Here is an 18,897-nt window from a genome sequence, read left to right as displayed (position 1 = left end):
ATCGGCCCTATAGGTGGCCCCATTGTCGCACCATCTATTTGGTCATATATTTGATCATTGAAGACAAGTGATTATCCTAAAGGACAAGTTTAAGTAATTATTCGAAAATGTTGAACTGTGTAAATTTTAATCTTCATTTCGTGTATCATAATAACTTCAGTAAAATTACCTCAAGAAAGTTTTATTGGCCTTTGTATTTTCTTTGTTATATATCTTTACCACATTTACAAGCGTAAATTTCCCAGTTGCACAAATATAATTGATTCAAGACACTTTAAAAGACAGTACTTGGCTGGTGGTTGCGGTTTTTGACTCGCAATCTGAGGGTCGCGAGGACAAATCCCATCCCCAAACATGTTCATCCTTTCAGCCATGAAAACGGTATAATGTTTTAGTCAGTCCCACTATTTGTTAGTCAAGATTCGACTAATCAATAGTGTTGATTAGTTGCTTTCCCCTAGTCTATCACTTCGAAATTGTGGATGACTAGCTCAGATAGCCCCATCAAGTAGCTTTGTGAAAATTCAATACAAACAAACAATAATTATGGTAGAAGTAACCACTTTGTTCTTCAAACAATAAAAAAGAGCGGTAGTTATGGGCTACCTTTTGGGTACTCGTACTGCAGTAATTAGAAGGAGAACCAACTTTAACAGTAAGTATTACTTGTAGAGAGCTGGGGCTATAAATGATATTAAAGCATATTGCCTCAGCCTCTGATATTAGTCTCTTATTCAAAACCAGTTATTGTCCCCTATATTTGAAGTTATCTTATTTAATTAAAAAGAACGAAATCACTAAATTGTAAAATAGATATTACACTCAAATTCAACTAAGAATGATCTTTAACTCTAATATATCTCTTAATTTATTTTATGGGCATATAAAGGCACATTATTGATAACAGCGAAAAGGTTAGCATTTTGTCTCAGTTCGTACAACATACAGTTTTATTGTTATTATTATTCTATCTGTTAAGCATACGGTAGATTTTTAGGATGTGCTAGTACAGTTCTTTGCAAGCGGTGATATATTTAGGGTAGAAAATTAAAACCCAAGGCCCTAAAGGTAAAATGTAAGTGATAGAAAAGGTATCTGAGATAAAACTGTCACACGTACCACAATGAATAAGCCTAAAATATGAGTATGTTTGTGATTAATTGTTTTCTTACTTTACGTAACAAATAGATAATATAGTTGGATGTGCCAGAAGATGCCGCCACAATGCATTACACGTTTATGAATAATGGCGAATATGTGGGAAGAAGTAGTTGAAGCTAAACGTGCAAATAAGCGTGAATTGACGTTGACTGGTCAGTCAGTATCAAACAAAATTGATAAAGATGGTTTACAAGTTTCTGTTTTTGAATTGACTCATTTGAATTTTCTTGAGATTAGTAACACATGCTTAGATGTTCTTGCAGATAACATTGGTCAACTGGTCAATTTGAATCAATTAAGTTTAAGAAACAATAAATTGCATACAGTTTCGAGTCACATTGGGAAACTTTCCAAACTTAAATTTCTAGATTTATCAGGAAATCAACTAGAAGCTATTCCTGATGTACTTCATAAAGTAACTGCACTCCAATCTCTAAACATCAGCTTAAATAAATTATCTTCTTTACCTAATTTGTGTGGGCTCTTTCATTTGATATATTTAAACTTTGCAAACAATAATTGTTCCTCTTTCCCAGAGAGCATTTTGGATGAGAAGTTCACCCAACTATCTGAAATTAGGGGAAATAACAACAAGATATCCAGTATTCCTGGAAATATAAAGAAGCTTTTGGCATTGAAAATTTTGGATTTGAATGATAATGCACTTGTGAGTGTACCAGGAGAGTTAGGAGATTGCCCTAAATTAAAAGATATTTTTCTAAAAGGAAATAAATTGACAGACAAACGATTGCAAAAGTTAGTAGAACAGTGCCGATCAAAACAAATACTTGATTATGTGCGCAGTCACTGTCCCAAAATGGTATTAGTGGATAATAAAAACGCTGGTAAAGGAAAACTTAGCAAAAAAGGAAACAAAGGAGTGGAGTCTAGTAAGGTAATTTTTGTTTTAACAGTCCTCATGGTCTAAAAATAGTTTTGTGTGATTTGTATGATAATTCTTAATTTAAGAGTGTTCAGTAATATTCATGTCAAAATGCAGAAACAAAAATTAGTGTAGGAAGTTGGTTTTACATGTACACTAATGGTAATAATGAAAGTAAGCAAGAAATATTGTAATACTTAGATTTATATTTTCTTTGTCAGTATTACTATATTTGTTACAATAATTGTTTTTAAAGACTGATGAAATAGTGGACAAAGTGAAGATACTTCATGCAGGTGATACAACCCTCTCTGTAGTTGTTACTGCTGCTGTACGAGATGTGCGTCCTTACATCACTGCTTGCATTGTTCATCAAGTGAACTTTCAGGATGGAGAAAAACTCGAGAAATTTATTGCAATGCAGGTAACAAATAAAAGTTAAACTGTTTATAATTATTAATGACTGAGGCTATTTCCTTATAACCTATTAAAGTACAAGAAATTTTAAAATTTGACTATTGAGTTTTCAGATAGTAACAGGTTCCTACCTTTTTTGACTAGAGACTTGTATGTTATTGAAAACTTTCAACCTTAGACCAAAAGCTAATAAAATTATGAAAACTTGTATAATTATATGATTAGCAGTTTGTCAAATGGTGAAATTCTACTTATTTGACTGTTTTGGTTGCTAAGCAAGTTTAACGTAAGATGAATAAAGGTAAAATTTTAAATGGAAGATACTAAGAGAAAAATATAATACATATGATGAGGCCTAATTCCTTTAACATAGTTTTTATGCTTGCATATTTTTTGTAAAACTAAACTCAAAACTATGGGAAACTGCCCTTAAAAGGCACCTTTACATAACAGTTAGTCATTTCAACCATTTTGCAGTTAACAGTTTTTAACACTTAATTATTATATTAATAAACAGACTTTATAACTTTATTCCTTGATTGTTTCCAATCTATAGTAGTAAAAAATTCACAAGATACTCAATTCATGTATGATATATTTGTAATACATGTATTTTAACTTCTTTTTGTTGGTTTCTTTCATTATTATATTTGTTTGAGCACTTTTCTTTGTCATTTATGAACTAGATAATGTTTAGAGATTGATTCATATATTTAAGAGGACTGAGCTCAAAGAGGGGTGGTGCTAGCCTCCTGTTAGCCGACTGATTTGTTCTAGACAGCAAATTGAAGGAACTGCACCATTCATCTTGTTGGTAACACACTTTAGTGATTAGAAGTAAAGCTTTAGAAAAAATTCAAATTTTTTTTATTGGTGTGGAGACTATAAGGGAGACTGAGACACATTTAAAAAAGTTTCATTTTCAACAATTCTGTCCTCCTATACCAATATCTATGAGCTAGTGTGTATTATTTTAAATTGCATTTACAGACATAATATTGTTAAAAAATAATTAATACTTAGTGTTGTCTTTGAATGAAATGTTATATTGCTATAGTCTTACTTAAAATTTTGATTCCCTGGTCAAAATTCTTCAGACTCGACTTCATGACACCATTTGTGAGAAAAGAAATCTTGGAACTATTGCAACTCATGACTTAAACAAAATTAATGGTAAAATCACCTATGATGCCCGACCTCCAGCTAATATCAAGGTGAGTGAAACATACATTTATAAATGGTTTTGTACACATACGATAAGTTCATATTTTGTGTGTCACCAGGTATAGTAATTGAACATTTAACAAATAATATTATGAACAAACACACATTAAAGTGTTTACATAGGATTCTTTATTTTATGTTCCTTTTTTAACACATTTTAATACTAATTTATAAAATACTCAATGCTTTATCTCACTTAAACCTATCACGACAGGTCATGGGTCAAAGGGCATCATCATGTTTGTTAAATTGCATTCAAAATTTTATTGAACTATTATTTTATTAATTTATATCAGTAAGTTTGAAATCAAATTGCAGATTATAATTAAAACTATAATATTATATATGGGTTAATTTCCTAATTTGAAAGTAAATATTAAAACAACACATCTAAATATATATTTTAGTGAGTCAAATGGTATATTGAATGTAGCACTGTTTAAATTTACATTTTTATGTCAAAAACACTAACTCTGTAGTGTGGAACACAAATTACTAATATTAACAAGCTAGAATATAAAATGAGAACCTCATATCTCTATTTTTCTGAAATATGGCTTACGTACTGAATCAGATATGATGGCCCCATTCACCTCTTTTTCAGTTTTGAAAAAGGTCCCTTATATACAGTTACTTTAATATAAGATGTGAATAATCAATTGAAAGCTTAGAATGTCCCCCTAATGGTTTTATCAGGCATTTTACTTTGTGAAAAGGCTACCATGTTTTTTGGGATCAAGATTTCAAGAAGGTAGGTTGCGTGTTTAGTCTGCTAATAGTTTTACTTTTTTTTTAATCTGAGTATATCTTAGTTACTAAGCTTAATAAATCATAGTGGAATTCTTTAGTATCAGTATAGCTATTTATGATTTTTTTTTGGTTATTCAATTGTATGTATAAAACATAAAACAAATGTTTTTGATATCCTCTATGTATAAAATTTTAAAAGGCTTAGCAACCTATGTCCAGCAACAACTTAGTTCAAAAGTCATAGTGAGAAGAGATAACTGTATGCTTTACTTCTTTTGATTTATTATTCTATGTTTTGAGAAAAATAAATTTAATAATGTATTTCTAAGTAGTAATAAGACTATGTAACAAAATATTTACTTTTATTTGTTCCTGGGCTGAAAGTGTTATTTCCCAATTGCTTATGCCTATAGTAAATGGAAAGGACCTATTTTTCTCTTCAAACTTTGCTTTTGTGACTTGGGTAATGAAATTTTCAAATTTACCCATTTTTCAGAACATTCCAAGTAGATTCAGTGCTGAGAAACTGATAGAGAATTTTCAAGAACTTTCTAGAATGTTGTAGAACTTAAAAGAATTTTGTAGAATGCTGTAGAAATTACGAGGATTTTCTGAACTTTCCATAGTAATATATATATGCAGGGGCTCACCACTTACCACTTCAGTTTAGTTCTAGCTGCCTAAGTGAACACCTAGACCTATCTGATTTTATCAGAGATGGCATCAAGAAGCTGCAAACATTCTCTAGATGCATTCTGCTATGTATGTGGCCAATTTACCAAGAGAAGAGTGAAAAAGTACTCTGTGACAGCATCTGCTAAAATGTATGAAGCCTACAAAGCATATTTCAGCATGCCTCTCAGGGATCAAGACAAACCCTGGGCACCTTATTTTATCTGCGAGCACCGCAAGAAAACTAGAAGGTAAGATGGACAATTTTTGCTTGTTTGAATAGTAAGATTTTATATTATACAAATTTTAGACCTTTAAAATTTAAATATCTTTAATATTTTTTTTAATTTCCAATAGTATAGAAAAAATATCACATAAAATATTTAGCATGAACCTCATACACAATAGTTGTGTATGAAATAAATTTATTATTCATAATAACAATTTTATTTTGCTCTTTTGCAGGATGGTACAGAGGGGAAAAGAGAGCCAAGAAGTTCTCTATTCCAAGAATTTGGTATGAACCCACTGACCACTCAAGCAATTGCTATCTCTGCATGTTGGACCCTTCCAAACATCAGGCTGGCAAGAATGCATCTGCTCTCATGTATCTGGACCTTCCATCATCCATTGCCCCAGTGCCACACTGCCCTGAGCTCCCTGTACCCACTCCACCAGAGAGAAAGCAGCCATCCTTAGAAGAGGAGGTAGACATTGAGGATCCAGATTACAATTTCAGAGGTGCAGCTGGTGAGAGAAACCCATACTACCCCAATCAAAGAGACCTCAATGGCTTGGTCAGAGATCTTGGTCTAACAAAGTCAAATGCTGAGACTATATTTGGGGGCTGATACTAAAAGTGATTTACATTACAGTCACAAATCTTGAAAAACCACTCACTTCTAAACATTTTTGCTCATTTTTTATAACTTTATGAATCAAGATTTACATATATTTATACTATATTGTTTTATTCAGACCTTATATAAATGGAAGAATGCAAATTTGCCCATTTTTACATAGAAAATAGGTTAATTTCTAAATTTCATTATTCAAATCACAAAAGGACAGTTTGAACATAATAATGGCTGTTTTCTGTACTTCTACAACATAAGCAATTAAGAAATAACACATACTATCCGGGAACAAAATTTGTGTAATATAGTGTAATCTAGGTACATGTATAGTGTATAATAATGTGACTATATCTTACAAAATACTAGTCCACTAAAACACAGCCAAGACAGGAAAGACTTAAAGTCAGTTTTATACTATTTGATATGTAACAGGTGCATGTGCACTGCATCAGTGCAAGCTACATAATGTTAGGTTGGCATGACAAGGTCAGTGTAATAAAAAATAGTAAATAAATATATAGCATTATAAGAATTAAGATACTTAAACTAAAAATGTGTATTTTCATGTTATAATACGTAGTCATTTTATAATGAAAAAAGGCATTATTTATATTTCTAATTTTTTTTCATAATAGTTACTAGATCAGTCATTTGACAGACCCTACATAGTTAGGGTATAGAAAATAACAAAGTCTTACTGTAAACAAACTTTTGAAATGTATTTAGGAGGTTTTAGAAATTGCACAAATAAAGTGGGAGAGTTTTGGGACAAAAAATAGTTTTTAATCATAACATGAAATCAACTTGCACTTGGACTAGTAACAAAACAGACTCAGTATCTTCACAAACAAATCTTTAATAGAAATATTTAATTAAAAAATTTTTTTTTGTATGTGTGGATACAAAATACTTGCAATCTTTACTAAAAGTCTACAAAATTTTATGAAGATACACATGCTGTATCGAAAGTTATGGTACAAGTCTGTTGATGAACTTGTGTATATTATACCAAGCTCATTGCAAAAGGGTTAAAAATAACAAATTGGATATAATTTTTCACCATAAGGTATCTCAAAAGTTAGGTGCTATATGCTGAGTGACTATAGATGTTTATAGAATCTGCTTCAGATGAACATTTTCAAATTGATATGGTCTGAAGATGTCTGATCTACACATTTTCTAATGTTCAGTGCAAATGCTATAATGACAACTAACATTTGGACATCCTCTGTGCTCATATTTTTCTAATTCTGTGGTCTTAGAACAAAAGTGATATTTAAAATACTCCTCATATTTCACATTTCTTAAAATTTGTTATTAAATAGATAGCCATTCTCTGTATGTTTTCCAGCTATAAAGAAAAGTGAAACATTGAAGGTAATTTCTGTAGATAGTAGAAAAAGTATACATATTTGATTCAGGTATTGATATTGTTAGAAGTTTAAACATTCATCCTATTGCTGGTTTTAGTAATATAATTAATAACATTCAAAATAGGAAATTGTAATGGAGTGGTTACAAGTTTAATCTTTGGAACATCAGAGTTCTAAACTTGATATAAAACTGGTTCTTGTAACTCATATACATCCTTCCCAAAATATAAGGAAATCAATGTTAGAGATAAAGTAGAAATAATCTTCTTATTCTTGAACTTAGTATTTCTGTTGCTAGAGATCAGAACTTAGCTGTAACTATCAATTTCTTTAGGCCTTTCACAACAATTACATCTACATTCTTAATGGTACCACAATTACCTTAAAGTAATATTAACACCATATAAAAAAATCTGAGTCATGATTTGATTTTATTCATTATGCACCACTTATAATGGAATTGTTGGTGTGTGCATAATAAAATAATGGCTCATGTTTTCATATATATTTGTAATATTCTGGTTGTTGTTCATCTAGGAAATGACAAACTGTGGATTGTTGTAGTTGCAATCAAAATATTAGTTTCTACTCTCAGCTAGAAAAATAAAAAGACAAACAGAAACCACAAAAGATATGAAATAATCTTACTTCTTTGACATTCTTTTAACTTATTTCTAAACAAACTATTTTAGCTTTTTCCTTTGGGAAAAAACATTGAGTTAACTGCTGAAGAACTGTGTGCCCAACTTAATAAAGAAGCTGAAACCTTGAGAAAGGAGAAGAAAAAAAATGTCTACTCTGGAATACACAAGTAAGCTCATTATAGCTATCTAAAAGGTTTTATTTTCTGTAAAGTGATGTCAATCAAACAGAAATTAAATTAAATTTTTATTTTTAACAAATCTTTATTGTCATGATAGAAATAAAATAAAAAATCCTATAACCCAAGCACTTTCGAAAAATGGACCTTTCTTCTTCGTAATAACTTCTGATCAGTATTGTTATTTTTAGGGGCACTTGTTCTTTCTTTAATTTTTCATATCTCTCTCAACCATAAAAAAACCTTAATTTTTAAATGTTTTGTAACACTGAAGTAACTTCTTTTTGTGTTTGCAAGAAATTAAATTATCAATTACTAGGTTTTTCTCCATACATAATGATGTATACAAAGTTGGAGGTGGGTGGAGGCAGTCTTTGTTGTAACACTCACAAATTACTTGGTTGTTCTCAGAATGAATATTTCTGTTTCTGATTAAAATCATGGAGTTGGAAGACATTATTAAGATTATCTCTGTGATATAGCAATAATTTAAATAATATTAATAAAACTAGACATTGTTTCTCACCTGCACAATAATTTACATAATTAATAATGTATTTTTATTTGTATAACTTTGAAAATATAAGTGCAAAAACTTTAAAAACTCTACATGTTTATGTGGAAATAATTACACCATCTTCACGAGAATAAACCATGAAGTATACATAAAGTTACTTATAATCCTAATACATGTATAATTTTCATGTTACAATGGCACATTTACAACAATGATTTTCAGACGTTTACTTTTGCAACTTCTGGGTCTAAATCTCTGTTTATATTATTCATTTTATTTTTAACAATTTCTAAAGATTGTTTTACTTAGTTCATCTTTTTCAATTACCTGATTAAGTATTTTTATATTATCCCAGTCAATAACATAGAATTCACCACGTTCTATACCTCAGCCGATTCACGTTTTAATTTGTCTTCCACATTTTGATATTCTTGTACTCTAAATTTTAAGTTTCTACTTATCTGTCCAATATAACATAGACCACAAGTACATGACATTTTATATGTGCCACATTTATATACTTTTAAATCAGTCCTATCTTTTAAACAATTATATTATTTTAATTGAGGAGTAAATGTTCATTGGCAATTCATATTTTTCCTAAACACTTTACCTCTTCTTATTGATCATCTTTCCATTTTTGTTGTCTGTTGTTTAATACATAACTTCTAGCTGTGAAATATAGGCAAATGATACAATTACAAGTATGTTGTGATAAAGTAGATAGCATGATATCAATGCACTTAGTAAGAAAAAAAAAAGGGAAAAATGTAGTTTAGGTTGAATATGTTAGTAACTGCAGAGTGCTTACTGGAGCTTTATCATTGAATCTGTATATAAAATAACATGGACTAACTGATTTGTGCATGCATATAATCATGCTTCAAGCCGTGCATTGATAGGCATAACTCTTGCAACTCCCATGCCGTTCTATTACTTTTCGTTTTGCAGTGCTTGTGTTTATGATGTTTTATTTAGTGCTCTCTCAAATTGAATTTGAATTTCCATAGTGTTTATTTCAAGTTTACAACCTGTAACTTCTATCTTAATATTTTGGAACCCAGTTATGGAAATTGATTAATTTTCTGTTGTTTGTCTTTGCTTGCATAGTTATTCTTGGCTTACGAGTTCTAAATTAAATGTTGTCACTTCAAAGGCTGTACCTTATAGGAAATTATTCATTGAGAGTTTGATTTTTATTTGAACCAACCAATCTTCTGATGTTACCCTCTTTCCTCCTGAAAACTGACCCTGTTCAGGGCAATGATGATTTTGACAACCTTTTTCTCCACTTGCATTTGCTGGGTTTTCCTGGTTATTCTTAAGAGTTCCATTAGGCCTAATATGGTGTTTTTAGGTATGATTCCACAGCTGTGTTCTATTTTAATCCTTTTCCCAATTTCCTATAATTACCTATCTTCCTTGTTATATGATGTTCTCTCCTCTCAGTATTTTGTATTTGCACTCTCTTCTGATATTGAAGCTTATGCTGAGCATGTTATATCTCAGTTATGTAATGGTGCAAGCACATCTTTCCTATCACAGACTGTGGACCAGTTTGCTTTGGCCTATCATCAAGCCAATTTTCCATTCCTGGATTTGCAACACTTGGAATCCATTTTAATTGTTCAGTGGATGCATCTTGATTGTCCTGTTATTTGTCCAGTGCCCAATTTTCTTACCTTTTTCTTACCCTCACTTTTATTTAATGGTACTTGTTAACTAACCATCATCTCTCTCAACATACTGTAAAACCTGTTATTCTCCTTCTCCAGGATATTATTCCAGGTTGTAGTCTTTGATAGATCCATCCATCATGTGTCAGCTGCTTCTTCATGCTACCTCACATTACCATGGAGTCATTTGTCATTATAAAGTTGGTAATTTCTCCAGGCTTATGGATGACCAAGGTTGAATCTCGAATGCTTATCTCTATATTGAGACACGACATTTGGTTTGTTTATCATAGGATGGTGAATCAATTTTATCATATGTGTTTTGTTGCTTTCTGCAGGACTTGAATAAACTCGGGGATTGCACTTTCACCATTACATGGACTATTGGCTTCTTATGGTTTATTCCAAAGTAGAGATTGTCCAACACCTCTTTCTGCTCCTTTCAGAAGTGGCCCAGGTCAGTTGGTTGATAAAGCAAAAGAAGTCTTCTTTGCTTCTACTCAGTATCATATCTGTTTGGGTGTTTTGTTCAACACTTATCTCAGTGGGATCCAACCTTCTCTTTGACTTTGTTTGATTGAACTGACAGTTATCTTACTGGTGCACTTCTTATTGCTGCTTTTGTGGATGTAGTCCTCTATGGTATCACTTATTCCCATGGATTTTGCTCATATGAGATCCTTTTAGTGGACTTTTGACAATCAGTTGAGACAAGGCTCATGGTTCAGTGGAGGTTCTGCTTCCTTCCTCATCATCTGGATTAATATCTTTTCATTATGGTGGTGGGGAAGGCAGAAGTCGAGCACCAAGTTGCTTTGGGTTTGTGATCTGTGACAGAAATGTCTTACCATATCAATATCCTGGAGATACTTGCTCTCTAACAGGTTTTGGATCATTTTCTTTCTCTTTCCCACAGCTGTTTGGTTATTATCCATGAAGACACTACTTCAGTCATGATATATATCAATCAGCAGGTATCCATTCTTGTTCCATTTACTCTCAAACATTGATCTCTTGTTTTGGACCCATGTGCAAGGAATTTGTCTCATTGCATGTTATATTTTTGGTGTCTTCAATCTGGTTGAAGATTGTCTTTCCTGCCCGGACATTATCCAACAGGGTATTTTCTTAAACAGTCAGTGTTCTAGTAGTTGTGTATTCAGGTGGGCACCCTGCACCTGAATGCAACTGTCACTATCCTGAATACTAAGTTACCTCACTTTTGGTCTCCAGTACCTCATCCACATGCATTCAGTTATGATTGAACAGACAAATTTCTTTATGTTTATCCTCCTTTCCAAGTTGAATTCTGTTTTCTATTTCATGTCAGTTTCTTCTGATTGCCCCATATTAGCTTGATCTACTATAGTTCCTATGGCTGCTTCAGAACTAATTTGTTCCACCATTGTCTCTTCCCAACAATATCCCTTCTACAACAGCCTTAGTCCCACATAGTTCATCTCATCATTTCTGCTCTTTGTTTTCATGCCTAGTTTTTAATCTTGTTTTTGGCAAAGAAATCTGTCTGGTTTATCATGGCAAGTAGCTTCACTGTTGATACATTTTGTTCACCATTTTTCCAAGAAGGTTTATCAACATCAATGGAATATCTTATACAATTGGTCTTTGGGCAAGGGCTCTGCCTTCTTCTGCTCATCACACTATTCCTGTTATTGCAGATTTCCTCACTTGATCAGGAGTTTTTGCTCAGTTGCACTTTATCTGATGACCTTATCCAGTGTCTTTCATTATTCCTGGTACCATGATGTTTCTGCCTTCCATATCTTGTCTCTTCTGTTACATTACTTCTGGATTAGTCACTCTACAGTCTACATGGTGTGTAGCTCTTCTAAATTGGGATGTCAATGTGGTGCTTCACTGCATTATTTTACCTCTATCTGAACCTTCATTTTCTTATTCAATGCCTCATTTATTCCTTAAAGTATATTTCCTCCTGCTTTTGGCATGTGGAAATTATCATTTGGATTTGTTTGCCATTGATGTTTCATGTACTCTGTATCATTCCTCCTTTTCTTTACCTGGATTGATTCTTCCTTTCCAAGACCTTGGAAAGTAGGGAGTATAATTCCTCATTCTTGCCACCATGACTGTTTCCATCTATTCATCCCTTGGCAGTTATCCTTCATTTGTGATCCATCCCCTTTCACTCTTACAAATTGTATTCATCTTTTAATTTGATTAATTTTTCCTGCCATTGTGAAATGCAGGGCAAATATATTCCTTCCTTACTTTCCATTTTTGTTGTTTGTAGTTTAGCACATCCATCTATCAATTACTACCTGTTTAAATATATAAATTCTAACATCAGATCCTCATCATATGATGAAACATTAACAGTCCTATGAATAAAAGATGAAAAATGATTACATTTTTTGTGACCACAGATGAAATTATCTCAAGTGCAGCAGTATGGCTACTGTACACAGAAGTAAACAGAAAGCCCCTCCTCCCCAGTCTTTTTACATAAGCATGCATACTTAACTGTTTATTTTCCTGAATATGTGGAATCATTCCACCAAAATATGTAGAGTTTTTAAAGTTTTTTAACTTTAAAATTTACAAATAAATAATTGTGCAATTAAAACATTGATGCATGAGAACTGTCTATTTTTATGTATTGAATAGCAACATTGTTCTCTTTTTTACTTTATTATTTATACAGAAGATTTCTGTCATAAAAGGACTTTCACTGGTCAAAACATCATATTACATTCAGCTGATAAATTATTAACACTTATTGCTGTGTTTAAGTTTTTATTTTTCCTCTAGATATCTGTACCTTCTTAAAGACAAATCACACTACCCTTGCTTGGTTGATGAATCTAGTCAAGTGATATCTTTTCCACCAATCACTAACAGCAGTGGAACAAAGGTGTTTATTTATTTTACACGTAGAAAGGACTAAGGAAAAGCGTGGTACTTTTTTAAAGTGTTTTGGATTTTCTGGTGCACATTTTAAAAGCACATTGCTCACTCTATTTGTCTGTGTATGAGACAACCCTGAATGTTTTGAATAAATTATTTGCATTTTTTTAGGTTTAATGTGTAGGATCACCCATATTTTATAAACAAGTCTAAGATGTTACTTTTGTAAGTAAATTCTTAGAAGTTATTTTTTAACTGTGGTACCCTGCACTCTCAGGTAAACAATACAACTACATATGTTTTTTTATGCTCTTCAAATGCTACAGAAACTCATTGCATAATAATTTAAGTCACGAATATGTAATAAACAAATTCACAAAGTTTCATCACTGTTAAACTCCTTTTTTGTTGTACAAAAATACTAAACCTTAAGATATAGTGTATGTTACAGAAACTTTTTTGATATAACATTAGCAATATTTTACTATAATAGATGATATCCATACATTTCAAAGCACAAATGCCTTCTTTAATTACAACTAATTTATGAGATAAATAACTTAGTTATGAAATATAGAGACAAATGATACAATTGCAGATTTGTTGTTGTGATGTCAACTCACTTTGTCAAAAAAGCAAACAAAAGTAAAAGGAACGTAGTTTTGGTTGAATATGCTATTAACCAGAGAGTTCTTTCTGGAAGTTTATCTTTAAACCTGTATATAAGATGAGGTTTAAAATCAGGCATTGCTTTTAAGGGTAAAAAAGTTTTGTCTGATACACTGGGAATATGGTAATTACAAATGGTGTATGTGGGTATTATCAAATGTAATATTTTAAGGAAGCTCAAAAGATTGTAATATCCTCCTCAGTCTCTATCTTGTACAGCTACTAATTAAGAAGAAGATACAAATATACAATATAAATTGTACTTAATTTTTACTTGAGTTTTCTCTCAGCAACTTTATGGTTTGATTGATTGGTTGATTTGATTTTGCAAAGTATTTGAAATGAATGAGTGAACCTGAACTTTGACATTGACTGCATGATCAAGCTAATTTCTTCAATATTAAATATTTCTAATAAAAACCAAGACTTCCAGAAAATTTTACAACATGCAGTCATGCAACAAATTGCTTTTTCTTTTTTTCTTTCTGATATGAGATGAACTGATTTTGAGAGTGCAAAACCTGAAATGATTCACAATTGAACACTTTCAAATTTCATGAAAAAAGTCAAAAATGTGATTCAAAAATAAACAATTATAACTTTACTACTTGAGAAGAATAGAAATGAATTCAAAAGGTTCTTATTTTAAGCTCAAAAACAACTTAATCATAATTTTTTACACCATTTGCAGCAGTCTTTATAAAGAGATCAAAACTGAATATTGTACTTTAAATAGAGTTTTAATAGTCTTGTATAACATGAAAACAACCCTTTAAAACTTCTGTACCATTGAATCATTTTTTGCACATAGGTTAACATAAAGTGATATTGTTTTGTAAATAGTTGAACTGGAAATGGGGTTCTCAATAACTTTTATTACCATGTCATTAGACAATGCAGTTACACAGTAGTAACCTAACTAAACTTTTGATAGAAACCACATTATTTATGGGTGTCAGGATATTTATGTCCAAGTTAAATTACTAGAAATGTTTGCAACATATAATAGTTTTATAGTTAATATCAAATTCTTCAAGAATTACAATTTTTTACACACCTGCAATAACTTAGCATAACTGAAAAATTCAAAAAATGAAGGACTGGAATTACTTTCATTATATTTTTTGAAATATGTGTATTTTACTTGTAATTTTAATCATCTATCTAGTGATTAAAGAGAAGTGATGTCTCATAAGATGTCCAAACAGTTTTAATTTTTTTTCTTTAAATCTAACATATTTCAAAACTTTTTCTTTATAAACTTGCATCATATTTGTGGATGACAACATGTCAATATTTTTTGTCAATAAAGATGTTTTAGAAGTGACTTTGTAGTCTATCTATACTAAATTGTCTATATAAATGTATGCATTTCAGGTCACAGAAGAAACAAAAGACATATTTGTAGAAGTTACAGGATGTTCTCTATCAACTTGTAAAGAAATTATGGATGCTTTGCTACTGAACATGCTACAGCTTGGAATAGGAGAGACAGGAAGTCAAGATACCAGTAATAACAGTGACACAGAAAATGATAAATCTTCAAAGAAAGGTCGTCAGCTAATAGTGGAACAAGTGAAAGTAGTTGATGAAGAGGGCAAGTTACGTGTTGTCTACCCTTCCCGTACTGACCTTCAGCTTGATGAGATCACTGTACTGAGAGAATGAAAACAAAATATTTTTTTTCTCTCGTTATTTTTTCTTCATTGTTGATTTTAAGTGATTTTTTTTTGTAAATTTTGTCTTCTGTGACAACAGTGATTACAAATAATTAAATTTGTTAATAAGAGAGACTACTTACCCTTGTCAACTAGCAGTCTTTTCATCTATCCAAGATTAGGTTAAGTATTACATCATAATCTTAGAAGCTGCAGAAAAGTATGAGATAAGAAAAACACAACTTAATGTCCTCTTCTTTATCATATAAAAATTTGTTTATAAGTTATTTTATTTATTTTTCAAAAAAATTCTCAAGCTCAAAGGTTTATTTCAGTACTTCCTATTGTCTCCTATTTTTAGAGAACCAATCCAAGCTTCTTTACTTTTTGCCTTTTATTATACTTATTTTGTCACTGTACTTCCTAATTCATGTTCTGATTGTGATATGATTGGTCACCAAGCCTAAAGCTGCCCCTTGGGGTTTCCAAATTGGCTTAAATAATATTTTTATTAAATATGCTGCCATTTTGCAGAACTTTGAATTTTGGGGAAAATAGTAGCAGTATACCTGTAAATAAAATACATGCACATAATAAAAAAATCCATTTTTTTTTTATTGAGTTGTTTCTCAAGAAGGTTGATTATAATTTACACTAAATGCAAATAAGATCTACTACAACATCTTGTCAAGATAAGTGTTATCAATCCTGATAGAGAAAAGTTAATTTATTTAAAAAGTTTCTTATGCTTATAATAAGTTCATAAAAAGAATAATCCTCATCCTGATTCATAAAATATTAATTTTTACCCATAAAGTAAAAAAATGAAAACTTGATGGTCCATTATCTGAAACACTTTTGTGTCAAAGAAAATCAGTTTACTTTGAAATGTGAAAATCATTGGTTAAATTAAGCATTTAAAGTTTAATTTACTGAATTTTATAATCCTGTGTAAAATGGAAGCTCTTAATAACATCCATCTAATCATAATACCTTACTATAAGATGAAATACTTTTCAGTTTGTGAAATATCATCATACCCAATGAAATAAAAATGGCTTTTTAGTATTGTTTACTTTTATAAAAAAAAGCTTGCAAACTTTATACTTGTTGAATATTTGTAAGCACTTAATTTTACACAAGTCTTTTGTACCCCAGTGGCTCAGAAATAAGGCTGATAGCTGATTCTACTAATAACCAGGTTTTTATACTAGTAATGGGAACAGTTCAATTAGCCCATTGTGTAACTTAGGCTTAAGAATAAATAACAAATAATAACAAATCATTTTTAGACATTGTCAGTAATCCTGAAAATTTATAATGAAAACATTAAGAAAAATTAATTCTCATTACACCTGTACACATTTGCAGAGAAAAACTGAAGATTTTGTCTATTTCAAAATAAACTTTCATGTACCTAAAGATTAGAATATCCCATATCATACATGTAAGGAAGGGAAGTTTGGCTGAACCCACTATTCTTGTGGTGTAACAAAGAATTATGTTCATATAGTTGCAGTGAAGCTATTTATGGTATTATGTTTCCTTCACACTCAAAATTCTTCTGATGAAATATTGGTATTTTTTTTGGCTTGAAACAGTTGTAATTGGAAGCCATTTTACTACTTGCAGATTTTGTAGGCTAGATTCTTTAAAGTAGGTGTCTTTGGTTTGTTGATAAATTTCAACAGTAAAAAAACCTCAACAAAGTCCACTTGTTTTAAAATAATATATTAAAATAAGTTTGTTACACTGTTGGTTATCACAGTTGTATCCATTGCTTTAAATAATAGTTTCTTTTTTTCTTTTTTTTTCCATCAAAGTCCACACAGCCAAGTTAAATTACTTTAGAACACAATTAACAAGGCAAATTATTTTCCTCTGCTATTTTATTAAAATACAGTTTGTGGTAGTTACACTTTAAAAATTGCTACTGTATGCTCTTTATTCACATATTGTGATTGTGAATTTCATGAGAACAGCCATGCAATTGTTTAAGCTATACTTCATGCCAAATTACTTCCAGATTTAATCTTATAGCACTTATTTTTACACATTTTTTGAAGACATGCCTCAGACTGTCATAGCATTAACATGTTTTACATGCTGATTATGCTTTGCACAATATATGTTGGCTTTTTTCTGGTATTTGTGTATGAGTAGGATTCTTTACAGTAGGTGTCTGTAACTAATTAGCAATAAATGTCAACAGTAAACAAACTGTCTACTTATTCTAAAATAATTTTAGTTAAATAAGGCAAACATACATACAAATGTTCATTACACAGTTGATTACAGTAACATATAATTTCATTTTGAAAACTGTCCATTCTCAGTCACCCAGACTAGATTTAACTATATACTTTGTCTAACTGTTTTGAATATGCATTTATGGTCTGACAGTGACCTAAAACATTCTACACATTACAAGATATTATGATGCTATAATACTCAATCAAAACAATGAGAGAAATGTAGAAGGTTATTGTAACATTATACAGTTATACAACAATTGAACTACACAATGTATAATTCATACACAAACCTGTTAAATTATCACTTCAAAAAATAAGTATACTTAATACTGTACTTCATTTATAATTTAACATTCGTACTACACTTAAACCATCTAAATCATAACACTTGCATTAAATTAAAAAGCCATATTTCAAACAAACTTTTTCAAGAAAGGTATTTACACATTTCTTTTATATTATAAACAATGACTGTTTTCAGCTCGTATAAAAAAACCTGTTTAAATAGTTGGTACCAACACTTGCAGTCTCTTTGTTGCTTTAATATATAACTAGTAGTTCTGGAGATGCAATGCATTCCTCATGATTCTTGCATTGTTGATATCGCATTTTTGGATTTAAGCAAGAGGCTGAGTGCTGAACTCCTTCACATAGAGGTACTACTGTATGGCCAGACACTCTTGTTCGATCACAGAATAGTTCTCTTTTTTCAACATCATTTTGGCCTGTCTTGGTTAGGCCCCTCAGTAATGAAATGCCAGCACAGTTTGAGATCAATTTCCGATAGCACCCAGCTACCCATAGGAAGAATCCTACTTGCTGCTTAGTCATTGGAACTGGTGCTTCTTGTATGCAGGTTAACTTCTCCATTTTCATGGCTGTCAGTCACCCACTATACATACAACAAAGCCCAGGACTGAGATGATCTGAGAGATAGATTTGCTAATTTCACATACCTGAACAGCTCTCTCTGTTTTTTCAGGGTTTTTTTCTGCCTGGTTGTGTGGGTCACAATGGCATCCACATAATGTTGATATTGGTGGTTTTGTGCAGCATCTTCTTTATCATGCAGTTGAATA

The 18,897-nt window shown here is 31.1% G+C and overlaps 2 protein-coding genes across 2 annotated transcripts; both read left to right on the top strand.

Annotated features, from left to right (window-relative positions):
• Nucleotides 1-1,219: 1,219 nt before the first annotated feature.
• On the top strand, nucleotides 1,220-17,783 carry LOC143244731 (leucine-rich repeat-containing protein 47-like). Its single transcript, XM_076489921.1, has 6 exons — nucleotides 1,220-2,056; nucleotides 2,301-2,468; nucleotides 3,559-3,675; nucleotides 8,030-8,148; nucleotides 13,141-13,243; nucleotides 15,283-17,783. Exons 1-6 carry the CDS (start codon nucleotides 1,247-1,249, stop codon nucleotides 15,571-15,573), a joined length of 1,608 nt encoding a protein of 535 aa, XP_076346036.1. The 5' UTR covers nucleotides 1,220-1,246; the 3' UTR covers nucleotides 15,574-17,783.
• On the top strand, nucleotides 5,101-6,090 carry LOC143244734 (uncharacterized). Its single transcript, XM_076489922.1, has 2 exons — nucleotides 5,101-5,358; nucleotides 5,573-6,090. The coding sequence occupies exons 1-2, from the start codon at nucleotides 5,262-5,264 to the stop codon at nucleotides 5,956-5,958; spliced, it is 483 nt and encodes a 160-aa protein (XP_076346037.1). The 5' UTR covers nucleotides 5,101-5,261; the 3' UTR covers nucleotides 5,959-6,090.
• Nucleotides 17,784-18,897: the final 1,114 nt, after the last annotated feature.

This window comes from Tachypleus tridentatus, chromosome 2 (genome assembly GCF_004210375.1).
Source record: "Tachypleus tridentatus isolate NWPU-2018 chromosome 2, ASM421037v1, whole genome shotgun sequence".
Taxonomy (NCBI): Eukaryota; Metazoa; Arthropoda; class Merostomata; order Xiphosura; family Limulidae; genus Tachypleus; species Tachypleus tridentatus.
Note: the sequence above shows the minus strand (reverse complement) of the source record. Positions and strands in the feature narration are given on the sequence as shown.

Bases quoted from the DNA above. Each gene is read 5' to 3' on its own strand.
- LOC143244731 (XM_076489921.1), top strand. From the start codon at position 1,247: ATGGCGAATATGTGGGAAGAAGTAGTTGAAGCTAAACGTGCAAATAAG. The intron at 3,676-8,029 runs GTGAGTGAAACA...AAACTATTTTAG, and splicing joins GACCTCCAGCTAATATCAAG to CTTTTTCCTTTGGGAAAAAA. The intron at 13,244-15,282 runs GTGTTTATTTAT...TATGCATTTCAG, and splicing joins CTAACAGCAGTGGAACAAAG to GTCACAGAAGAAACAAAAGA.
- LOC143244734 (XM_076489922.1), top strand. From the start codon at position 5,262: ATGAAGCCTACAAAGCATATTTCAGCATGCCTCTCAGGGATCAAGACA. The intron at 5,359-5,572 runs GTAAGATGGACA...GCTCTTTTGCAG, and splicing joins CACCGCAAGAAAACTAGAAG to GATGGTACAGAGGGGAAAAG.